Consider the following 23,137-nt stretch of genomic DNA (forward strand, 5'->3'; position numbering starts at 1 on the left):
TTAAAAGAGCTTTATAAAGGCCAAACATGTTCTATTCAGAGCCTCAGCTGAGGCTTTCGTGGATCGGGATCTAAAGATTCAACTTCATTGACCATGTGTGTTTAAAACCTAACAAATCCGACTCCCGTTCTCACTAGCTTTTACTATATTTACATGGCGTCAAGGGTTAATGTGCAGGAACATTTACACAGCCCAGACACAAAGCTAAATAAAGACAAAGAAGAAAGCAACATACACATAAAGATAGAACAACAAATGGACAAACGCTGCACACAGGTCACACTGTTAGTGTATAGGGCTGTGATCTAGTGGTACAGTGATTCTGTTGTGCAAAGAACACTGGAACAATATTCAATGGATAATGTACTAAGCTAGTAAATATTGGCACAATAACATTTGTGGACCTGAGAATGCCATCAGTCCTCTGCCCTCTCACTCAAACAGCTGCCTTTCCTTGATGGAGAAAAATATTCCCCACCAGCTGGTGCCAGCCAGCTCAAAGAATTTACTACACGTTCATCCAGTCATTTGTAGATGTAGTCTTAGATTTGTGTCACTTGAATTTATTCCACTCCCACCACTGAGCCATGTGGGACTCATGGACCAAAAGCAACCAAAGACTTAAGTGTTCAACACTGATTTTTGTTTAGTTTGCTATGAGACAATACTGAATATTGTTAACTCACAGAGTAATGATCTAGTTATTAGAGCTCTGTCTAAGTGTTGAAGACACAAGTGTTGTTTCTGGACAGGGCCCCAGATTGGTGGTATGCAGCAGGGAGGGGTTGGGCCAACAGTTGCTGCATGTGGAGGGCACACTGACAGCAATATCAAGGACAGAGGCCACCAGTATAAAGCCTTTGTCACCCTCAAATCCCACTTTTACTCTTGGTGTCATTAATGTGGTGCAGCCTCTTAGAAACAATCTGTTTTATGAGTACATTTACTCAAGTACTGTGCTTAGGTACAAGTTTGAGGTGCTTGAGTATTTGTTATTAGTATATTTTAGACTACGTTATACTTCTACTCCACTTTTCAGAGGGAAATATAATACTTTTTATTCTGCTGCATTCATTAATTCGTTACTTTATAGACTAAGCTTTTAAAATAAATCACATTGCAAAGTTTAATACAGTGATTGCTAACCCTTTTGGCTCGTGGCCCCTGATGAAAAGGCAGAGTCTCGCCCAAAGTCAATTTTTACTTGACCCTATACAAATAGAAATAGCTAGATTTGTAGCCCCACACGGCATTTTACTTGCTCTTAATTCTTATTGTTGAGCTCTGAAAGGAATAAATGGAGCGACGCCTGCGAGCTAGTTCGGGCAGCCAACTTGAGCTGCACTGATTCATACACACACGTCATACGTCACACCCCATATGTCATTTACAAAACACACCCTTCCAATTTGCCACCCAGCTCTCCCTTGGCATTGTCTATGCTGCTGCCCCGCATCAGTAGCTATTTCAACCCTACCTCCACCCCAGCATCCACCTGCAGGCTCCAGCTAAGGGGGGGGGGGAATATTTAATCATCACTCCCTAATATCTCATGTAAACATATCTGCAGGGAGCAATGAGGCCAGACTCTAGACGCCAAACCCTGACTATGTTCTGCAGTTGAAATAAACATTTAAATGTGAGCTGTCTGACTGAACTGAACCTTTTATCTTCTGTCCTCTCACATTAATCATCTCAAGACCTCTCATATTTATCTTGCAATTCTTCAAAGGGTCCGACCCCTACACTGGAAACCACTGGACCCAAAATACTAAAATGTATATGGAGCAGTGTAAGCTAACTAGCAATATAATGATATTCTGCATAATACAGTATGTCACTCACTGGAGCTGTTTTTTGGCAGAACAGGCACTTTTATTTTGATATTTCAATATATTTTTTGCTAGATGTATGGACTCCAATAATGTAATGGAGTAATTTCACATTAGTGTATCGGTACCTTTACGTCAGTGAAGGATCTGAATACTTTGTATCGGTTGCGCTGCTGCCTTGCAAAGACAAACAGCAGTAAAGGTCACGACTCAAGCTTCGGTTTCACATCAATAAATTAAACCTATAATTGCTATCAGATGACAGAGCAGTGCATGATGCCTGTGAAATCTTTTAATCAGTTTGCAGTCACTCCTCTCAGTCCAATTTTTGAATTCTAATAGATAAAACAAATAAAAATTAACCATAGTTCCATAAATATTCATGAAATTATTGCACAGATGCCTCCTTTATTATTAATAAAAGTGTTTCATGATAGATCTCAGTTAGATAAACAATGCATATGTAGTCTGTGTTTCCTCAAAGTCAGAGCTGTCAAAGATCTGATTTTCTCTTTCTGTGCCAAAACACACACACACACACACACACACACACACACACACACACAGGTTGAACTGACCTCCACAAAGCTGATAAATTTAGGCAGCTATTTAAAATGGGGACACCGCTCACGCAAGCATGTTGAGATCAGTTTCTTACAGTGGCTACATTAAAACAGCAGGTGTTAAATCATGAGCACCATTAATCAACGCCACAAACAGTCCGTGTGAAGATCTTCTCAACCCTCGCTCGCACCTTTAGACTCTTCAGATGTTGATACAGAATACACAATATGTATACCTGCTCTAAAAATAACCGTGCGAGTGTGAAGGATAAGTTGAATGGTTACACAGCAAATCTTCCAGCGTTAACAAGTGTTGATTTTACAGTGACAGATTTCCAGAGTTGACAAGCGTTGGTCGGACAGTTGTTTGGCCACTCATAGAGCAGACTTGGGTCCACATGGGCTGCTTGTAAGCACTGGTAAACCCCGGTAAGTGTGTAGTAGCTGTAGATTTCTGCAATACTTCATATCATAAAAAGTTATAATTAATTTAATCCACAGAGCAGCAACAAAAGCTCTGATTAGCCAGATTCCTACCAACAAATATGAGCTGATCAGATTGCACACATCTTTAAATTAATGTGATCACAAAATGGAAAGTGTAAAAGTCAAAGTAGGAGATGGGATATTCAACCCTGTCTCTTAGAAACTAGGTTCATGTTGTGCATTAGGCAGGCGTATTAGTACATAGTAAAGTACAGAGTAAAAACAAGTAAAAATTAAAAGCCTATTTAAAACAAATTATGTAATTTTGTCTTAAAATTTAGACAAAACCAGGTGGAACAACTAATGTAATATTTCATTAAACAAATATTATCTAATCAACGCTTTTGTCATACCATCATATTTTAAATTATATGAATTACTGTAAAACCACTTGATTGTCTGAAACAGGGTCTCCATCATTAAATAATAGGATTCTCATAAAGTAAAAGTTATTACAACTATACTGGATTTATTATAACTATAGTTATGGTTATCATAATATTATTTTTTGAATAGCAATAGCAGCACTTACGATTATGGAAAGCCAGCAAGCCAGTTGAGACTTGCAACTTGACTTGGAATTTACTAACACCATCAATGACTCGTGACTTTACTCGGACTTGAGCCTTTTGACTTGAAAATATTTGGTACCTTCCCCCAAGCTCAAAGATGGAAAAGTATGTTATTAAAAAAGTGTGCCATGAATCAGTTAATTTCCCTTCTCAAATCAACTAACATTAACAATAAGCTTTTTATTTCATTAGACATGAAACAGGTAACAATATAGAATATCACTTTAAGTCTTAGATAAAATGTCTTACTAATGTGGGAAGAGAAAGTTATCGAGATTTTTCCAATATGAGATCAGTTCAATACAACAAAACAGGACAGTTATTGTCACACTTGTTTTAACAAATTTTAACTAATAAATACAAATTTTAAAAAGCAGTCATGATTTTTGTAAATATATATATATATATAGAGAGAGAGAGAGAGAGAGAGAGAGAGAGAGAGAGAGAGAGAGAGAGAGAGAGAGTGTATGGCTCTAATTTAATATATTTCTTCTAATTTAATATATTTCAACTCTGTTACTGAAGTGGCATTACATTTAGTGAGGGACACATTATGACTTGTTTCAGTCTCAGAACTCAGAGTTTAGGACTTGGGACTTGCCAGTCTTGATTTAGGACTTGAGACTTACTAGTGACTTCTTAAACAATGACTTGGTCCCACCTCTGTCCATCACTAGTCATTCATTCAAAGTGTTTTAACTATTTCTACATACTCTGTTGGATAGTTCCATCTGTAACAATGCATTGCTTATATTATTTTTAATATGATGTTATTGTTTGCATGTAAAATATCAATTTATAAAGTAACTACAGCAAATTGTACATAGCGCACTTTAGTACATTAGTTACATGACATCACTGTTCATTACAAACTCATGCTGTGCAGTCAAATATTATTCAAGCCCACAAAACATTATTTTAAATTCTAGTGAATATTCAACAGTTTTCAAAAACATTGTGTATGCCAGGCTGAACTTTGAGAAAATGTGTATAAAAAGATGCACAAATCTATACCCAGTCTAGAGGTCAAAAGGTCAATATATTAAAGAGGATTTAGAGTCCCACAGGCTCGACTGAACAGGCTGAAGAACTCATTTGTTCCTCAGTCTGTCAACCTATTAAATCAGAGTATGGCTTCTAAGTAGCCTGGGTCGAACACTGAATGTAACGAGCAGGGGCTAGTAATTAGTGTGCCTTAGGGCACATCATAACTGCGCACACTGGAGCCTGTTGTAACCATATACCACTGGTAATGAGTTTTGTATTATTGTATTTATGTGAAACATAAATGAAACAATGTCCTGGGATGCATGACAAATTTCTGACAATAAAGACAAATCAAATCATACTAAAATGATCATTGCAATGATGATGGAAACACTAAAATAGAATCATGATAGATTGCTCTGGTTTTGTAATATATCATGAGCAGAGACTTGTTGAACATATGCATAACTCCAACTTTATATCTTGGTGTTTCCTGTCTGGTCGTGCCATCTAGCAGCCCCGGTGACTCTCTGATACCGACTCCTGAGACTCCTGAGCCTCCTGAGCCTCCTGCAGCTCCTGAGTGGGAACTGGAGAAGTTTGAGAGCTTGAACACCTGCTGTGAGGCAGTCACCAGCAGCCAGACTCTGCACTGCTCCAGGTTACGCCTCCCAAACCTCAAGGGTTTCATGGTTCAAAGGGCAAAAGGTCATCTTTGGATTTGAAAGTGTCAAATGTGCACTAGTTCACTGGATGTAGGGGGATTAGAGCGTTACCCTACACCAGCGATCATGACAATTCACTTAAGGAGGATTAATGATCGCTGTGAGCATCAAGGTCACTTTTACCGAAGGATAAGTTGAACAATTTGTGAATATCACAAGGTTGAAGAAGCAATACATTGCAATAAGATTCTTCCTTGACTTTGAGAAGCACCAAGAGTGTCTCGCACTCTGAGAGAGGAGTTGAAACGTTTGATGGCCACAGGCAGGAACAACTCCCTGTGGTGCTCTGTGGTGCATCTCAAGGGAATTACTTGAGCACTGAATGTACTCTTGTGTTTTAACAGCACATCATGGAGTGGGTGGGAGACATTATCCAAGATGACTCATCACTGAAAGCGTCCTCCTCTGTGACACGGCCAGCACAGAGTCCACCTCCTCCCCCAAAACTTTATTGGCCTTGTGGGACAGTTTATTGAGTCCGTTGACATTCGCTTCACTTAACCTGCTGCCCCAGCATACAGCAGCAAACAGAAGAGCACTGACTGAGAGACATCCTCAGCATTGTCCGGAAGATGTCGACCTCAGCCTCCTCAGAAAATAAAGACGGCAGAAACCAGAAACCTACTACTGCTACCTGCTACTCAGAAACCAGAGTAGCATCATGAACTAGAAATAATAAACAAATAAACCATCCTGCTGTTTTTTTCCAAGCATTACACACAATTGTAGACACTGTATAGGCATTAAAATTAAAACCATTAACCATCCATTCTGACATTATCAGTGCACCAAAACATTTCTGGATTTTGAGCAGACATTTAATTAAATTTAGATCATCTTGACTCAGAACATAATAACAATAATATAGAAGACCGTGTGATACATTCTCAGCTTTTCCCAATTTGTATAATGCACACACAAGAAGGTTCAGTGCTATATTTGTGCTTGATTTATATATCTGTTCATAATTTTGGTTTTAACAGGGTATCTTTTGACCATTTCTGTCAAATCTAGCCAGTGGCGTATGGTAGTTAGGATGGGCCTTGACGCACACTACTATGAAAGGCTGTAGTGCCGGTGCGTCAAAGCAGCTACTGTATATTTTATAGTATCATCACATGATCAAATACAGACTTGACATTGGACAACGTCAACATACATATTATCATCATCACTGCAAATCTGCATATGACTGTATTATTCATCAAACTGAGGGTTGTTTTTATTATAGTTTTATAGTTTCTGTAAACATATAATAACATATAATTTTGTTCTAGATTGTTACTAGACCCGATGGGCCCCAGTAAACCCGTACTGCCTCCACTGTCTGTATTTACGCCCCTGAATCTAGCCAGTAACTTTCTTCTAATTGTCTTCATGCTGCATGATAAATTATTCCTTTACATACAGTATGTTGTAATTCAGTTTTCTGCAAAATCAGCATGAAGCTCTGTAGCTCATTACGAATTGTACGATTCATTCCAAAGACAAATGTAGTAATCAACAGTAATTTCACAATTTTATGTCACTGATCCAAGAATCCAACCCATATCACCCTGAACAGCCAGAGGAGGAGCAAACATATTCACACCTAAAAGAAAATGTGCTATTATACATGGTTTGAATCCCCATATCCCTGAAGCATAATCTAATATAGGGGAGACACTGGCACTGGGCCTGGCATCATAATACCCAGATATTCACATATTTAAAAGTTGTCGACAACAGATCCTAGTGCTCTCCCAAGAGCAGTCACTAAATTAATTCATGGTAATATTTTTCATAACTAACGTAAAATTTCAATGAATAGCCCGGGCTATTATTTGCGTAAATCGTTGAAATTAACAGGCCTATATTTGGGAAAGGTGTCTATATGGGACAGGCCTTTAATTCCTTTCACACAAAACTGTTTCTCAGCAAAGGTGGGAAATACAATCAAATAGTTTTGTTTTTTTTAAACCATATGAATATTACTTGTATAAAAATTAGGCTTCAGATAATATATCAATTATGAATCATTCATATGATGCAGCTCCAACAGACAGCACATCAGATAAACAGAGTTACAGCACTCAGGATTCATTTTTATGAAAAAGCCTTTTGATTCTTTGATCTGACAACTCTTACAGACTAAAGGAATATGAATAACGTCTTTCACATGTTGTTGTTTGATCTGTGAGTAACCAAAAACAAGTTGCCTTTATTGTGTTCATTAAGTTGTGCAGACATCCTAAACATGGTCAGAATGTAATAATATGACATTCACTGTGTCAGAGGTCATGATGAGTAAAACACATCTCCTCATGTTCATGAGAAACAAATGGCTGAGCCTAATATGAGCTCAGTTTGTATTCTACAGAGACTAAATGTAAAAACGTTGACGGTCGTCTAGAAAGAAATGGTGAAGAGGTGTTTGCTGTGGCATCATCTGGTTTCATCTTGCACGTGTCCTGAGTGTTTCAGAGATACTCTAGCCTAAAAACAGCAATGCTAGATGTAGAGCTGCCATGAATTATGCCAGCAATGGCAGACACGTACGGTTGCCCCCTTCTGGCAATGGGTATTCGGTTTCACTCATGCTCATAAACTACTGGTCCTCCAGCAAAGGTCAGCACCTTGTTAGGGCCTGCTGCGACATCTAACAACCCTATTGTTCAGTTGATACTTCTTTCTATGAACAATGGTACTATGTGGTATTAAGAGCAAATGTAATGTCAGTTTCGTAGCTTTGGGGCCATGATTGTGGGTTACAAAACCAAAAAATCAAGTGAAACAACAAACATATAGAGGCTGGCCAACAACACTGTCTCTGACCCCAGTCATGTCCTGAACAGTGAATATGGATTGCTGCAATCAAATCAAAGAAACAGAGTCCCAGTTTTAATAAGGTTAGAGTGGAGCATTCAATTGTGCAGTAGTCAATAATAAAACTAAACATGGAGCTTAATCATGTTCAAATGCACGTTGAAGGGTCTCGATTGTTGATTAATGTATGATTCCTGTCCAAAATGTTTGTCCTTATGATGGCGCTGCAGTGAGGCAAGAAAAAATTTAGACTCAATCTCACAATTAAAGTATCATCATCAACATCCTCCTCCTCCTCCTGATCAATTTACTACATAAAACATGTAACTGCTTGGTTCATATCACACATTTACAGCTATAAAATTGCAAACACTGGCCTAAAATCCAAAGAACTGCAAGAAAACAACCTGAAAAGGGAAAGAAAGAAGCATTCTGATATGTTGTAGCAATTTTTATTTCAGTTACGCTTCTGAATAAATACATTTGTGTGCAGAGTTGTTCTCAGTGTTATTCTGCTTTTGTTACACATTTTACAAGCAGTGTTGGGAAGCAGTAAACTACATATAATCTTTTAAGGTTAGTTTGGGGGCTTTTTGCCTCCAATGACAGGACAGACAAGTAAAAGAGGGAGAGATGGTAAAGGACATACAGCAAGGGGCCATGAGCAAGGATACTGCCTTTGTACATGGGGCGCCTGCTCTACCTACAAAGCTACTGGGCTCCCCAGTGAGCTACTCAAAATTAAACTAGTACTTTTACTAGATTATGCAGTAGCTTTCTGGTAGTTCATTTACATTCATGTTTGCATAGTGATTCAGATCTTCAAATTGCTTTTTTTTGCCATGTTTTTGTAGTTGACCATTGAAACTACAAACCATTTGGGGCCATTAAGAAGAAAAGGAATGATGATTACTAAGTGAAGTGTTGATTATTATTATTAATTATGAACAAACGTTCCAAGAAGGGGCGGTATGGTGGTGTGGTGGTTAGCACTGTCGCCTCACAGCAAGAGGGTTGCTGGTTCGATCCCGGGTGTGGGAGCCCTTCTGTGCAGAGTTTGCATGTTCTCCCTGTGTCAGCGTGGGTTCTCTCCGGGCACTCCGGCTTCCTCCCACAGCCCAAAGACATGCAGATTGGGGACTAGGTTAATTGATAACTCTAAATTGTCCGTAGGTGTGAATGTGAGCGTGAATGTTTGTTTGTCTCTATGTGTCAGCCCTGTGATAGTCTGGCGACCTGTCCAGGGTGTACCCTGCCTCTCGCCTGATGTCAGCTGGGATAGGCTCCAGCCCCCCCGCAACCCTCAAGAGGATGAAGCGGTTAGAAGATGAATGAATGTTCAGAGAAGTCGTTGCATGCTATTTTAGAAGTTACCTGGCTGACTGAGTAATCCTGCTTGGACTGTAGTTTCTGAAGGCAGGTGTCTGACTGATGGACATTGTATATTGAACCTAAGCTAATATTTCTTGCACTTTCCCACCAGTAGTGGACATTTAGCTTATGTTTTGGTTTCTATATGACCTATGAACAAGTGGGCACTTTTTGCAATAAACAGTTGAGTGACATTTTTTGTTGGCATGTGACTTTTTGTATTGTGTATTGTTAACATTTCATATCACATGTACAGTTAGGAGTGTGATCTGTTGACATATGGTACCAAAACTACGAACTTATTGTCTCATAAAGATTTGTTTGTTGTGTAATTAACGTGATGCTGAAAATGGGTTCAATTCTTCTTTTATGCTCCTGTATATGAGGACATAAGGAAGCTAAATTTCTTTGCTAGGCCTGGGAGAGAGGACAGAGTATTCTGTTTCTGGACTGAATAGTTAAAAAACATGCACTTTGGATTGTTACTGCAACTATAATGGTCTCTTGTAAACCCATGAGGGTTGGGCACATGTAAGTGTGCACGACACAAAATAAAAAATCAGTCAATCAATCAATCATGTACAGTAATTTGTTGTTTGATCTACTCTTTTTTAGTTAACCAAATTAGATTTCTCCTAATTGTAGCTTTGCTGTAGTTCAACTTCTTCCACTGTGAAGTAGTTGTAGTTTGCAAAGCTTTGCCTTTAAAGTAGCTTCCACAGCATTGAAATAAGAGGTTATATATGCATAGAAAGATATCTTCCCAGTAGAAAGTAACTAAGAGAACATTTAACATATGTTTAAGTTTTTGGTTATCAGCAGCTTCCCTCTAGTGGTGTAATCATGTAACAGCACACACATAGACGATCACGCCACCACTGTGTGTCTGTGTTCACAGTGCAGAGCTCTTAACTCAGACATTCATCAGTGACATCTATCTCAATCAAACCGAAAATTGATTAGAGGAGAATATTTGTCAGTTGGGAGGATTATTTGTGTACATGCATTAGAGAGAGTAATGATGATATAATTTATGGCCTACAGACAGCATTACTTTTTAATGCACTCTCTTTATGGTACTAACGAAGTCAAAGTGCTCTGGTATGCTGAGTGTGTCACGTGATTGAGTCTGCAAGTGCATGCACATTTTAAATATGTGTTTAATAATAATGCTCTCTGTGATGCGGAAATAACCACCGAGCATTTTTGTGCTTTAGTGCCATTTTGTATTGATTCTCCACCTTGACTAGCACTTTAAACATTCCGTCCTGTGTACAGCACTGTCAGATATACTGCTGAGTTGGTTCTCTGCCCCGCCCCTTTGTGATGGTCCGACAAGCTGTCAGAGTAAGCATGGAGCCCACACTGTAACTAACTGCACTCCCTGAAGAAATATGATCATATTTTAGGAAAAATGAAACAGTGATTCCAGAGAGAAGCAGACAGAGGGGTCTACAGTCTGTGTTTGAAGGATATATCCAGGATGTCAAACTGACTCAGCAGCAACAACAGGTTAAAAAGACAAAGATAGTTAGAAGCTAAAGCCGAACTATAGGCTACAGATCACAGTGTAAAAGTGAACCATCACGTCACTGCTGATCGCCACACAAGACAATGAATATAAAGGGAAACTTTGCTGATATTGAACCAGCTGTGTGGCATCACAGTGTGTGCAGATGAACCGTGTTTGGCTTCACCCCCTGTGCCACTGCCACCAGACGGGCAGGGATCTCCAGGGGAAGTCAACCAACCTTCATTTGCGCACACTGTGTTGACACAGAGCTGGTTGAATATCAGCAAAGTTTCCCTGCTTCCCTTCACTGGTTCCTGTACAGCAGGGTCGGCCTTTGTTTCACTGTTATAATCATGTCAAAGCAAAAGCAGCATGTGTATACATTCAGTAAGCTATATCTTCAGCAGCTAGCTAGCTAACCCTACACTTTTCAGGGTTTCATTTTGGTTTTGGAACAGGGAAGAAGCGTATATCTTTTTCCAACCTCTCCAGGTAACGAGTATCATTAATACACGACGTGCCCCAGGCACAACATTTAGCTCCAAATCCACAAAACCAGCCTGAAAATGAAGGAAATCTGAAATGATTGCATTAGAGTCAATGGAGCACAGCTGTGTTGTGGTCGGACCCTGGTCTGAGCCGCCTAATGCTACATTATGATTGGCCAGTCTGTGTCCTGGGGCGGGACTTAGCAAAAGGTCAGTTTTATTAAAATAGCTTTATTTTTCATCTCATTTAAAAATTTGCCAAAATAAACCGTTTGTGCTAACTAACCACGACAAGAGTTTTTTAAAAAAAAAAAACACAGCTTTTTTCAACTTCAGGATTCCATCTTTAATTTTTAAGTTTTAAACATCAAAGGTTAAGTTTTCAAAAACTAATAACTATTTTTTGGTGGAAGGAGGCTCAAGGAAAAGTATTTGCAGCTTCAGGGAGGGTCAAAATAAAACAAGAAAACAAAGTCACCCCCCTCCTCTGATAAATAAAGAACAGTCCCTATCTAAATACACATTCACTCTAATCTTAAGCGTCTTTCTTCTCAACAAATTACCATTGTGATTACTGACAACTCGACGCTTTTGTTTTTCCCCCCTTGCCCGATGCTCGAAACAGCCTTCCGGGACGCAGCTGCAGCCGTATCAGCCTGTGTCAGGGCTTTCCACTTGTGCTGCATTCTGATGTCGCCCAGGCGGGTAAAAGCTGCTGCCAGCACCGACCACGACCTCATTTACTATTATTAATGCTCAAGAAGCAACATGACATCCACACAGCAGTGGCTACTGGCCGGTTTGGCGCTTCTGTGTATTTATGGAGCGGCTGAATCTAAAAGGAATTTCAAATGCCCTTCAGGATGCACCTGCACCAAGGAGACCATCATCTGCGTCGGTACCTCACAGATCCCCCGGACTATACCGAGTGAGATCAACTCACTGTGAGTAACACATCGTATTTGTGGATTATCTATACAGCTAGTCAAGAGGAAAGCAATCAGTGTTGCGTTCAAGGAGACAATTTGCTTGCTGCTGGGTGCTTCCCTGCAGAGTTGGCTCTGGTGTGTCTGGTACAGGGTGTTAAAATGCCCCAGCCCGAGTAAGACTTTTGTTTTCTTCCAACAGGAGCATGGTAAATGGATCTATTTCTGAAATCACAGAGGGGATGTTTTCACTGATGCCCTCTCTACAGCTGCTGTAAGTGCAATTTTGTCATGTGAAACTGTCACTGATTGATTGCTGATTAAAAACTGACATTTGAGACACACAAACAAAAAAGTAGATGGATTATCAGTAATGCAAACTTTTCTTTCTGTCTCTCATGGTAAACTTGGAGTTGAAGTGCCAATGGGGGAAGTTTTAATTTTCAGTTTACTCAATGTTTTTCCTTTGCAGACTTCTAAATGCAAATTCTTTGACAACAATCAAAGATGATGCTTTCTCCGGCCTCCCACATCTAGAATATTTGTGAGTATTTGTCGACAAAGTTACTGCTTTCCTCATGTGTGTTTGTTGTTTTGTGATTTCCTTTATCAATTAAGTATATTCACAGTTAAATGCAAAACAGTAGATAATTGATAATGATGTTGAAAGGCTGTATGACATCATGCTGTAAATACAACTGCAGATCATTTCTCCTTCTCCAGCCACACCCCTCAATCCACCTATCTCAATCTCCACAACCCTGTGCATTACCTCTCCTGTATCAATAGCCACACCATTTATTCATATAAAAAACCTATCTGACATGATGATATTATGCACTGCTGTATTTCTTTTACTCATGTTTATCTCATTGAACAGATTCATTGAAGGGAACAAGATCGAAACGATCACCAAAAATGCCTTCCGTGGTCTGCGAGATTTGACTCATCTGTAAGTCTGCTGCCATCCAAACACCATCTGCAGCACCAGCACTTTATTATTACAGACATGGATTGATGTTAAAAGTCAGACAGACTCAGGAGTGACAATGATGTGATGTCATTTCTCTGGTCTCGTCGTGTCTCTGGTTTAGATCGCTTGCCAATAACAAGATGAGGTTTCTGCCAAGAGATCTCTTTTTCGACTTAGATTCATTGCTGGAACTGTGAGTAAGCACTTGTGGTGTCAGCAGTGTGTGTGTGTGTGTGTGTGTGTGTGTGTGTTGTCTTATTCCATACTGCGTTCCTAAGTGAAGCTGACTCAGGCTTCGTTTTGTGTTTGGCTGCATTAAACCCCACAAGAACAGCACAAATGTTAAGTTTCTGTATTCCTCCTCCTCTGTAGTGCATCATAGTTTGATGGTGACTTCTATTTACAGCTAAAATTGTCAGTTTATTATCATTTTTTAATAACATTATTGTCCTTACAACGATGCATAAGTGCCTGTCGGTGAATGATTGTAAGAAAAACCTTTTTGTAACATAAACTGCATCTGAAATTATTTATGTATGCATCAAACAATCACCCAGTGCTGGTTAAGAGATTCTGCAATACTTCAAGGAACAGTAAGTAGGATTTTGTGGCATCTAGTGGTGAGAATTGCCAACTGCAACCAGCTGAAATTTATCCCAAGCGTCAAGCACGAACTTCTAGTCAGAATTCCATTAGTGTTCATTGTTAACAAGGTTTAAACGGTGAGCTGAATTACCCACAGAGGTCTCTTCCTCTCCAAAACAAATGGACCATAATTAAGGTGAAAATAAAAACTGAATACAGCAGTTTCACATTACATATCAGTGTTTCTTCAACACTTATGCTGCCCAGGACCTGCTAATGTGTGCTCACCTTTTTTACTGATCCAGATGTTAAGGAGGTTTTTCTCCAGGAGCCAAGTAATCCGCAGAGGTCTCTTACTTTCCAAAACAAATGGATTTGGAAATTTAAACTGACAAAAACAGTTCCACATTACAAATTAGGGTTTCTTCGATGCTGGTTGTCATGGAGGGGCTGCTAATTATGGTAGCTGACGTGAAAACGAGAATGGCCTTATTATAACATCTAGAAACAGTGTTTGGTTTGTCCATTCTGGGCTACTGTAGAAACATGGCAGTGCAACGTGGCAGTCAGGACACGGATGCACTCCCTATGTATATATAAACGGCTCATTCTAATGTAACAAAAACACAACAATTCTTATTTTAAGGTGTATGTACACTAAAGAAAACATACTTATTATATCTATTTCTGCCAACAGATGCCCCTAAATCCTACACACTGGACCTTTAATTAAGTCATACCAATTACTGTTTGTTCTCATTTAAAGTTCAAATTCGAGCAAAATCCTGCAGCATGTAGGATTATTATTTTGTCCATCATTAAGTAGTATAAGTTTGAATTTTACTTTGTTTTGTCACAAAGGCTACAGAAACTCTCTATAGATTTAGGCTGACTGCACTGATTTGAGTCTTTGTGGCATCTAAAACATTTCATTTTTTTCTCCTATCAATATAAGATACATTACGTGTGTTATTGTGTTCAGTAAATGTGTCCGAGCTGATTTTGTCATGTTGTACATTAGGGATCTCCGAGGCAACTCTTTCCAGTGCATCTGTGAGAACAAGTGGCTGATGATGTGGCTGAAAAACACAAACGCCACAGTATCAGATGTCTTCTGCGCAGGCCCCAGTGACATGAAGGGCAAGCGGCTCAACGACCTTCCTATTCCACCGGGCGAGTGCATCTCCACAGGTAAAACGAAGAGTACACTATCAAAGGCAACTGTGAATAGGCACAGGCACAGCTAAAGATGCCATGTTAAAAAAAGAAAGAAAGAAATCAATAAAACTGTTCAATAATTCAACAGGACACTACCATGCACTCAAAAACAAACAAGCAGACTGCAGGCCTGGAAACATGTGTGTCTCTTAAAGCACTCACACGTATGTATGTACATGCAGGTGCAAACATCTATAGCTATGCCAGCAGCTCTGTGAGGCTGCACTCAGGCACCCTGTGCTTAAGTAAATCTTTGAGCTAAATGCTAATGTCAGCATGCAAACATGCCCACGCTGACACATGCTCACATGTTGATATCTAGCAGGTATGATGTTTATACCATGTTCACCATCTTAGTTTAGTATGAACATGCAAACATGTGCTAGTTAGCTAAGTGACCGCACATGGCGCTGTAATTAAAGCCAAAAGCATTTTTGGAAGAGCCACACCGCTCAGTCTGCACGCTTGGTGCAAACTGCAGGGGAGGCAGATGGTGCTTCTCAAAGTCAAGGATCCTTCCTTGATACAGAAACAAGATAAGACCCCTTCTTAGCATTCAGTGAACACACACTGGAAGAGGCTAGCGAGTGCACCCAGATGTGTGTCATTAACCCTCTGGAGATTGAGGGGGTTTCACAATACTGTGATAGTTCTGACACTCTCTAATGCTGTTATACAGTTGGAGCACATGTAAGCAGTATTTTCAGAGTCACATGAATTTTAGGAAGAACTATCTCTGAATTATACTTAAAAAACACGCGCTCCATCTCTGCTCTGACAGATTAATTTAAAAACTTTTCAAAATCACCTAAAAAACATGTTATTTGGCAGAGGACACATTTGAAAGTGTAAATTATAAGAGTCCTACCAATACTTTTTCATTCTTGTATGATAAGAACTCCTGTAGATATTAATACAAATCCTGTCAAGCTCCACCAGCAAATCATGTGCGAAGAACTGTGAGTACTTTATGCACGCTGAGGATATACATGCATCCTTTAAAATTCTCTGAAGGAAGGACTTTCTCCTCGGTAGACTTTGAAGGATCCTTGATATTTAAACAGTCCTTTGATGGGATTGGATGATATAGCCTCCTTGAAGTTCAGCCTTTTAAGTATCCTTCTTTGACTTTGAGAAACACCCAGGGGGAGCTTGACCTCTCTTAGTGAGACATGACCTCCCTTGAAAACAAATTTTCAGCAGGCCTCTAAAATATTGACAATATGATATTTTTGCCATCCACTTCTAATTTTTTTTTATCCTTATAATCATGGATCATGCATAAACTTAGACCATTATTGATGAGTGCTAGTTTGTTGAAACATGACCCCTGCATTTGATGTTTTGATTGTGCCAAGAAAAATACGGGCTCATCTGATGGGTAACTTGAAACATTGTGGGTGAGGGCTTGATCCCTTGTCGGCAGTCTGAAGCTCATACATTTGTGTGTTTATAGGCTGTTTTGCTATTTGACCTATCCGTGTCTTATGTATGATGATAAACTACAGAATATAGTACACCACTCCAGCAAAGCATACTGTGCCCTGCTTTAGTTGGCCATATGGTAGCACAACTTACTGTTATGTTTGTTTTTAATACCCGTGTGATGTGCTGAATTACGCAAGTAGGTCCTCGTGCTTGCAGCTACGAATGGTTCTTTGCAACAACAATCACAGTCAGGCCTTTAGTCTCTTCTTTGAGTCTCAGTCTTCTCTTTCCCTTAGAATAAGAAAAAATGTTATTTTCACAATAGTCACATCATTTAGGATACTATAAAAACACAAGAATGATAGAAAGTACGTTGTATTAAATATTGCAAGATATTAAACCCAGAATATGATAGCCATGATTCTACACAGTGTCATTCGGAAGCTTTTCACAGCATAAAAAATGTGAAGCAGTGAGGTTTTAAATGTCGACTCCATCACTTTGTCAGCAGACTGGTCGTTTCTGTTTCTGTCCACTTCTCACAGATTTTGTGCGTCATCAGTCCATTCCCATTCAGTCCATGTCAGCGGACATTTTCTTTTTCAAAGAGGACATCTACGTGGCGATGGCTGCCCCCAACTCCAACAGCTGTGTGATCATGGAGTGGGATCACATTGAAATGAACTTTAGGAAATTTGACAATATAACAGGTTTGACAAAACTCAAAATCTTTTTCCCTGCAGGATTAATATGATAATATTCTGTATTTTTCTTACAGTCAGAAAATTTCATGAAAAAAACAACACCAATAATGAATTGATCCCATGAACAAGTTTTGATTAATTGATTAATTTGATTAAGAAAATTAACATGCATATTCATGACTTTCTTTTCTTGGGAGACAGACTGACACATTGTTGGTTTTGGTCAGATATTATTAATAATGTCACCCTATCTTTTAAATGGCACTGACACACCAAGCTGACTGTAGTCTGTTGGTCAGGTTTGGGCCATTTGCGAGTGTCTGTCGCCCTAGTTTTTGTGGTGTTTCCCTCACTGTTGGCACAATAGACTGTAAAAATAATGGATGTACCATGACATCATGCATTGGTTTTTGGACTTCTGTTTCAAAGCCTATAGTTTGGCACCTTGGCCGTCGTCTTCTTGTTTTTTGGAGCCAAAAGTGGCCATATTTGGGCTAGAAGCTGGTAGCATGGGGGAGCGAGGGGTGGATCTGACTGAAAAGCTTAGGACACAATTGGCAGACAACCTGTCTTTAGTCATTCGTAACTTTCAGGCTTAAAAATTAGAAAATAGCTATGGAGCTCAAAACCATTCTTTTTGGCACCAGGCTGTAAACATGTTTATATCTGCTGTGAAGTTGGGCATTTTGTCTTTAATGGATAGGACAGCCAGGTGTGGGAGGGGGAGAGAGAGAGAGAGAGAGAGGGGATGGCATGAAGCAAAGGGCCACAGGCTGGATTTGAACCAGGGCTGCTGCGGTAACAGCCTTGTACATGGGGCGCCTGCTCTACCCACTAAGCCACCACCGCCCTGTGAAGCTGAGCATTTTAACATGGGGGTCTATGGGGAATGACTGGCCAACCTCAAGTGTCCATTTAAAGAACTACAGTTTATGGCACTTCACTGTTGACTCCATTTTATCAGCCCCAGGGGTTGCCGCTTGGTTGGCACTAGTCAGTTCTTGAAGGTTGTTTTTGGTTGATTTAGCACGTTTAATTGGCGCCAAAACCAGTGGCGCCTGTCAGTGAATTAAATCACTCTGACTGGCAGGTCAGCTTAGTGATGAGAAGAGAAATGGAAGTTAGGAAAGCAAACAAAGTAAAGAGGAAGTGACATTAAAACAAACTTGTTATATGAGGTAAGATTTTTTTTGTGCATTGAGCTCTTCAGCAGAAACAACTTTTTGTTATTGTTCACTAGAGCACAGTAGATATCTTTTGTTCTTTCAACATCAGGTTGTGTTGTTAATATATTAACTGGCTAACTAGCGCCTTGAATTCAGTCTTACGGTTTCCCTTTTGAATGACGAATACAGACTACAGCCACCTGCTGGTATGGAGAGTTATTTCCTCTCATGCAGGCACAAAACATATGTGCTAGTTGGCCATTGGCTGTCGTCTTTTTGGTGTGTTCAAGTGCAGCTTATTGGCCGTGACGCAGGCAAACGTCAGCCTTTGTCGTCACTAGTTCTTAGATGTAATTTTGGTGTGTCTGGGCCTTTGGATAAGTCTTTAATTGAATTATTGTCATTTTCGTTGTTGTGTCACCTCTAACTTCTTTATCTTCACAGGGAAGTCTGTTGTTGGGTGCAGGTCAGTTCTGATCGACAGCCATGTCTTGATAATTGTTACCCAGCTCTTTGGAGGCTCCCATATTTACAAGTTTGACGATCGACAAAACAAGTTTACAAAGTTTCAAACTATTGAGGTCTTCAACATCTCGAAGCCAAATGATATTGAAGTCTTCCAAATGGATGGAGAGTGGTACTTTGTAATTGTGGACAGCTCCAAGGCGGGTTTGTCAACACTGTACAAGTGGACCGACCAACCGGACCGCAATGAAACAGGTTTCTTCTCCTACCAGTTTCTCCACGAGTGGTTTCGTGATACAGATGCTGAGTATGTCGAGTCTGAGGGGAAGTCTTACCTCATCTTGACCAGTCGGTCTCAGCCGCCTGTCATCTACCTGTGGAACAAGAGCACCCTGAAGTTCATATTTCACAGTGAAATCCCAAATGTCGACGACGTGGTGGCAGTCAAGGCTTTCCGGGTGGAGAATGAGTTGTATCTGGCCATGACTTGCTACATCGGTGACTCTAAAGTCCTCAAGTGGGCCAATAAGCAGTTCACTGAGGTGCAGGCTCTGCCTTCTCGGGGAGCGATGATCCTCCAGCCTTTCACCTTCACAGACAGGCATTACCTTGCTCTTGGCAGCGATTATTCTTTCACACAGATCTACCTCTGGGATACCGAGACCAAAACATTCCACAAGTTCAAGGACATTTATGTGCAGTCGCCCCGGACCTTTACTGTAATGACCACTGACCGCAGGAATTTCATCTTCTCCTCCAGCTTCAAGGGCAAATCGATGGTTTTTGAGAATATCATTGTAGATTTAAGCTTATAATGCCTCGCAAAACTATGACTAATCACAGTAGGAGTTGGTCACTTAGATCAGTATTTGTGTTTATGCTACAAAAGAGACTCAAATTCTGCATATCGTCCTTATGCAACTAGATGTATCTTTCTTGGTTTGAGACAAACATCTTAGGCAAGTTTCTGCAGCTCATATGCATTTACAGCAAATATGGAGGTTTGATTGGTCCCAAGTCGTTACTGTCAAACTGAAGGCTGACAGAAAAATTTTAAAAATGGTTAACATTGAAATGAAAACAGCATGAAGATAATTTTATGGCATACTAGATATTATTGTAAGAGGTGATGGCTTTTATTGTGATTCTGTAAAACAAGCAAGGACCAACCCAAGGGGGGTCCATCTCGGCCATTGCTACCATATAGCCTGGCCAATCCATGAGATGGGATCCACCGCTGCAAGCAAAATGTTAGTGGTGGGCGATACCACAAAATTTTGTTTCAATCTGAAAACAAGTAATACAGGGACAGAATAGCTGATATTGATACCAGCGCCAATACTTTTTACTGTTAAAATCGGCTTATGTACTTTAATGTAAGAGAGGACAGTGTGTCATGAATTATGAGGTGAATAATCAGTCTGCGAAAGTAACAACTAAAGACGACCAGTTACGGTTTGAAAATGTAACATTAACTAAAGGTCCAATTTGACTAAAATGTTAATTTGACGACAGCATACCTGGAGATAGATTTCCTGAGCATCTCTGAAAACACTCTTTCAATGAACTTTGTCTTTGTGCCGGGTGTCTGGATGCTGAGGCATTTCCCTCCTCCCTTCTTTTCTGTTGCAGCTCCAAGTTCTCTTTCTTGTGGTTTTTATGCCTCCATGGCAGTGATAGCTGTGGCCGGAGACATTATGTTTTCAGGTTGTCAGTCCATCCGACGGTTTGTCTGTCCCACTCACGTGAAGATATCTAAAGAACACCCAAATGTCCCCTTGAAATCAAGGATTAATTGATTGGATTTTGGTGGTCAAAGGTTAAATTCACTGTGACCTTGCGTTCATCTTGTTCTCATGAACGCAATATCTCAAGAAAGCTTTGAGGGATTTTCCCCAAATTTGGCACAAATGTCCACTTGGACTCAAGGGTGGTCTGATTGGATTTTGGAGATCAAAGGTCAAGGTCCCTGTGACCTTAAAATCTATTTTTTTGGCCACAACTCAAGAATTCATTAACTAATTATGTCAAAACTTTACACAATTGTCTAACAGGATAAAATGATTATACATCCCAAAGGTCAAATTCACTGTCACATCATAATGTTTTGCGAAAATACTTTTATGGCCGTCATAACTCGGGAACTTGTGCATGTAAGCTGCAACTTGACTGACCGCGGAGGCATAGAACCGCGAGGCGGTAATTCCAGTTTCCTCTTTCGTTCAGTCATCACTGCAGTTATGTGTTGAATTAAACTAGTCAGTTTGTGCGCTGAGTGTGCACGATGCATATGTTGTTTATGCTTGTCTTTTTAATGCACACAACTTGACAACAGCAGTAGAGAGGCAAGAAATACATGTATTAGATGTATTAGATGTATTTACAACAACAGGGTATTGTTTACAGAGACAGTTTGGCTCCTTAAATACTGGGTATAACATAGAAGAGGGAAACTGATCCTTATTTTGGTATCAATCCTATTGATGCTGGAATCGATCTTCAAAACGAAAACTTAGTATCTGTAACATTGATATTTTGGTATTTGTCCACCCCTACAAAATGTCCACTCTAAACTCTGTGGATGAATTGATTTGTTTGAGACAGCTGGAACCTTGTCTTCTGAGCAGTCAGTAAAAATGTTGAAGTCATGTCGTCCCAGAAACTGTTATGTCTTCCTTAATGTGATTTAAATGTGCATGAAACAGAAGTTTTCTTCAAGATGTTTGTCCCTGAAATACAGCTGAATGTATTAGCTTAGTATTATGAGCTTCAGCCTAATTGCACAGCATTTATAACAAGCTACTGTATTAACAGAGTGCCTGATTAGTGTCAGAACTAAATATAATTTACTCCTGATTCCTATGCAAAGTGTATAATACTGAGTGTTGCTCTGAATTACAATCACAACGTTAAGTGTGTGCTGCTATGTGACTTAAAATGACACTTACATGGTCTTAAGACACAGATATGTGCTCTTTTCTTGAAGATACTGATCTTTTGTTATTTTCCATGTATTGTACAGATTTAATTATGGCTTGGAATATAAACATTTTTCACATACGTAACAGTAGCATGATGTGTAAATTACCCCGTGGTCAAACATCTTAATGTTACAAAATGCTAACGAGCATAAGCAATATGTTTTTGTTTGCGTTGAAAGCAGAAAACATTATTGCCCTTCTGTCTGTCCTCATGTCCTGCATAAGAATGAGTTTGTGGAAATGCATTAAAGAACATTTAACCACATGTATCGTATTCTTCTGTGTTTCACTCTGTCCTCCCTCCATTCCTGTCAGATGCAAAGGCTGTAAAATGCGTCCTGAAGCAGAGACAAAGTGCCTCAGGCAGCATGTTTGAAATTGATAGTGCTGTCAGCATGTGACGTCTGAGACAGCATTTTCTTTCAGCAACAGAGGACAAATAATACAATCATATGGTTTATTCAAGAGAACAAAGATATGCATAGGTGTAGATTTCAGGAGGGCGCAGGGGACAAAAAACCCTCAATATTTAGAACGTGAATTGTCTCCCATAATAAAAACTGACTTTTGACAAAATTTAAGACATTCACGCCAGAAATGGATGCAGAAAAGACACACATTGGTGCATAAACATTCCCCAGCATGCAGGACATTAAGTATTTGGTGCTCAGAATTTTCTGGGAGATGACCCCTATACCCCCTGTTTCATATATGTCCCATCCAATGTTAAAGTCACACCTACACGCTTGAGGATATGTCATAATCAGTTATCTGTTATTATTGTCATTCAGTGCTGAGAGGTGATATGATTGATCCCACTTTAAAATTCTCCAGAGATAAACTCTTGTCAAATCTCTCCCCACCTGCTCTCCAGACTTTAGACTCGAACACTGCTGCCAAGTAGCCTTCATATATTTTCTGTCCATTATATAATACCAACAGCGACAGATATTTACTAAACAATCTGGATTTGAGAGCTTTCGCCACGTTCTTAGACACTATGTCACATGCAAGTAGAATTATTGCATTCTCTGTCATAAATTATTTCATGAAGTGCTGCAGGTTACAGGCTGTTTTTTTCCTCCTCGTGCACGCTATGAGACGAGAGCATCTTCTTTAATCTGTGTGAAATGTATACAGTCACGCTCAAAGGCAAAAAAAGAAACATGAGACCCTAATCCCTGATCTCCCAGAATAAGGGGTCAAAGGTCAAATGGCTGCTGTGAAGTCCCTAATCACACCAGTTATATTTATCAGGGCTTCAGTTCTGTCAATTTATGAAACATCTGTTTTGCACATGAAAGTCAATTGAGGCTGCAAACCTTAAAATACATTAATAGATCAACTAG

The 23,137-nt window shown here is 39.7% G+C and overlaps 1 protein-coding gene across 1 annotated transcript; it reads left to right on the forward strand.

Moving 5' to 3' along the window:
* Positions 1-11,940: 11,940 nt before the first annotated feature.
* LOC125885798 (leucine-rich repeat LGI family member 2-like) lies at positions 11,941-22,043 on the forward strand. The gene is made up of 8 exons (XM_049571581.1): positions 11,941-12,286; positions 12,471-12,542; positions 12,741-12,812; positions 13,149-13,220; positions 13,363-13,434; positions 14,848-15,017; positions 17,018-17,182; positions 18,787-22,043. Exons 1-8 carry the CDS (start codon positions 12,111-12,113, stop codon positions 19,620-19,622), a joined length of 1,635 nt encoding a protein of 544 aa, XP_049427538.1. The 5' UTR covers positions 11,941-12,110; the 3' UTR covers positions 19,623-22,043.
* The last annotated feature ends 1,094 nt before the right edge of the window (positions 22,044-23,137 follow it).

This window comes from Epinephelus fuscoguttatus, linkage group LG3, assembly GCF_011397635.1.
Source record: "Epinephelus fuscoguttatus linkage group LG3, E.fuscoguttatus.final_Chr_v1".
Classification (NCBI taxonomy): domain Eukaryota; kingdom Metazoa; phylum Chordata; class Actinopteri; order Perciformes; family Serranidae; genus Epinephelus; species Epinephelus fuscoguttatus.

What these genes read in the sequence shown, in the direction of transcription:
- LOC125885798 (XM_049571581.1), top strand. Translation starts at nt 12,111, where the DNA reads ATGACATCCACACAGCAGTGGCTACTGGCCGGTTTGGCGCTTCTGTGT. An exon ending in CCGAGTGAGATCAACTCACT is followed by an intron (nt 12,287 to 12,470) that starts GTGAGTAACACA and finishes TTCTTCCAACAG; the next exon opens with GAGCATGGTAAATGGATCTA. An exon ending in CTGCGAGATTTGACTCATCT is followed by an intron (nt 13,221 to 13,362) that starts GTAAGTCTGCTG and finishes TCTCTGGTTTAG; the next exon opens with ATCGCTTGCCAATAACAAGA.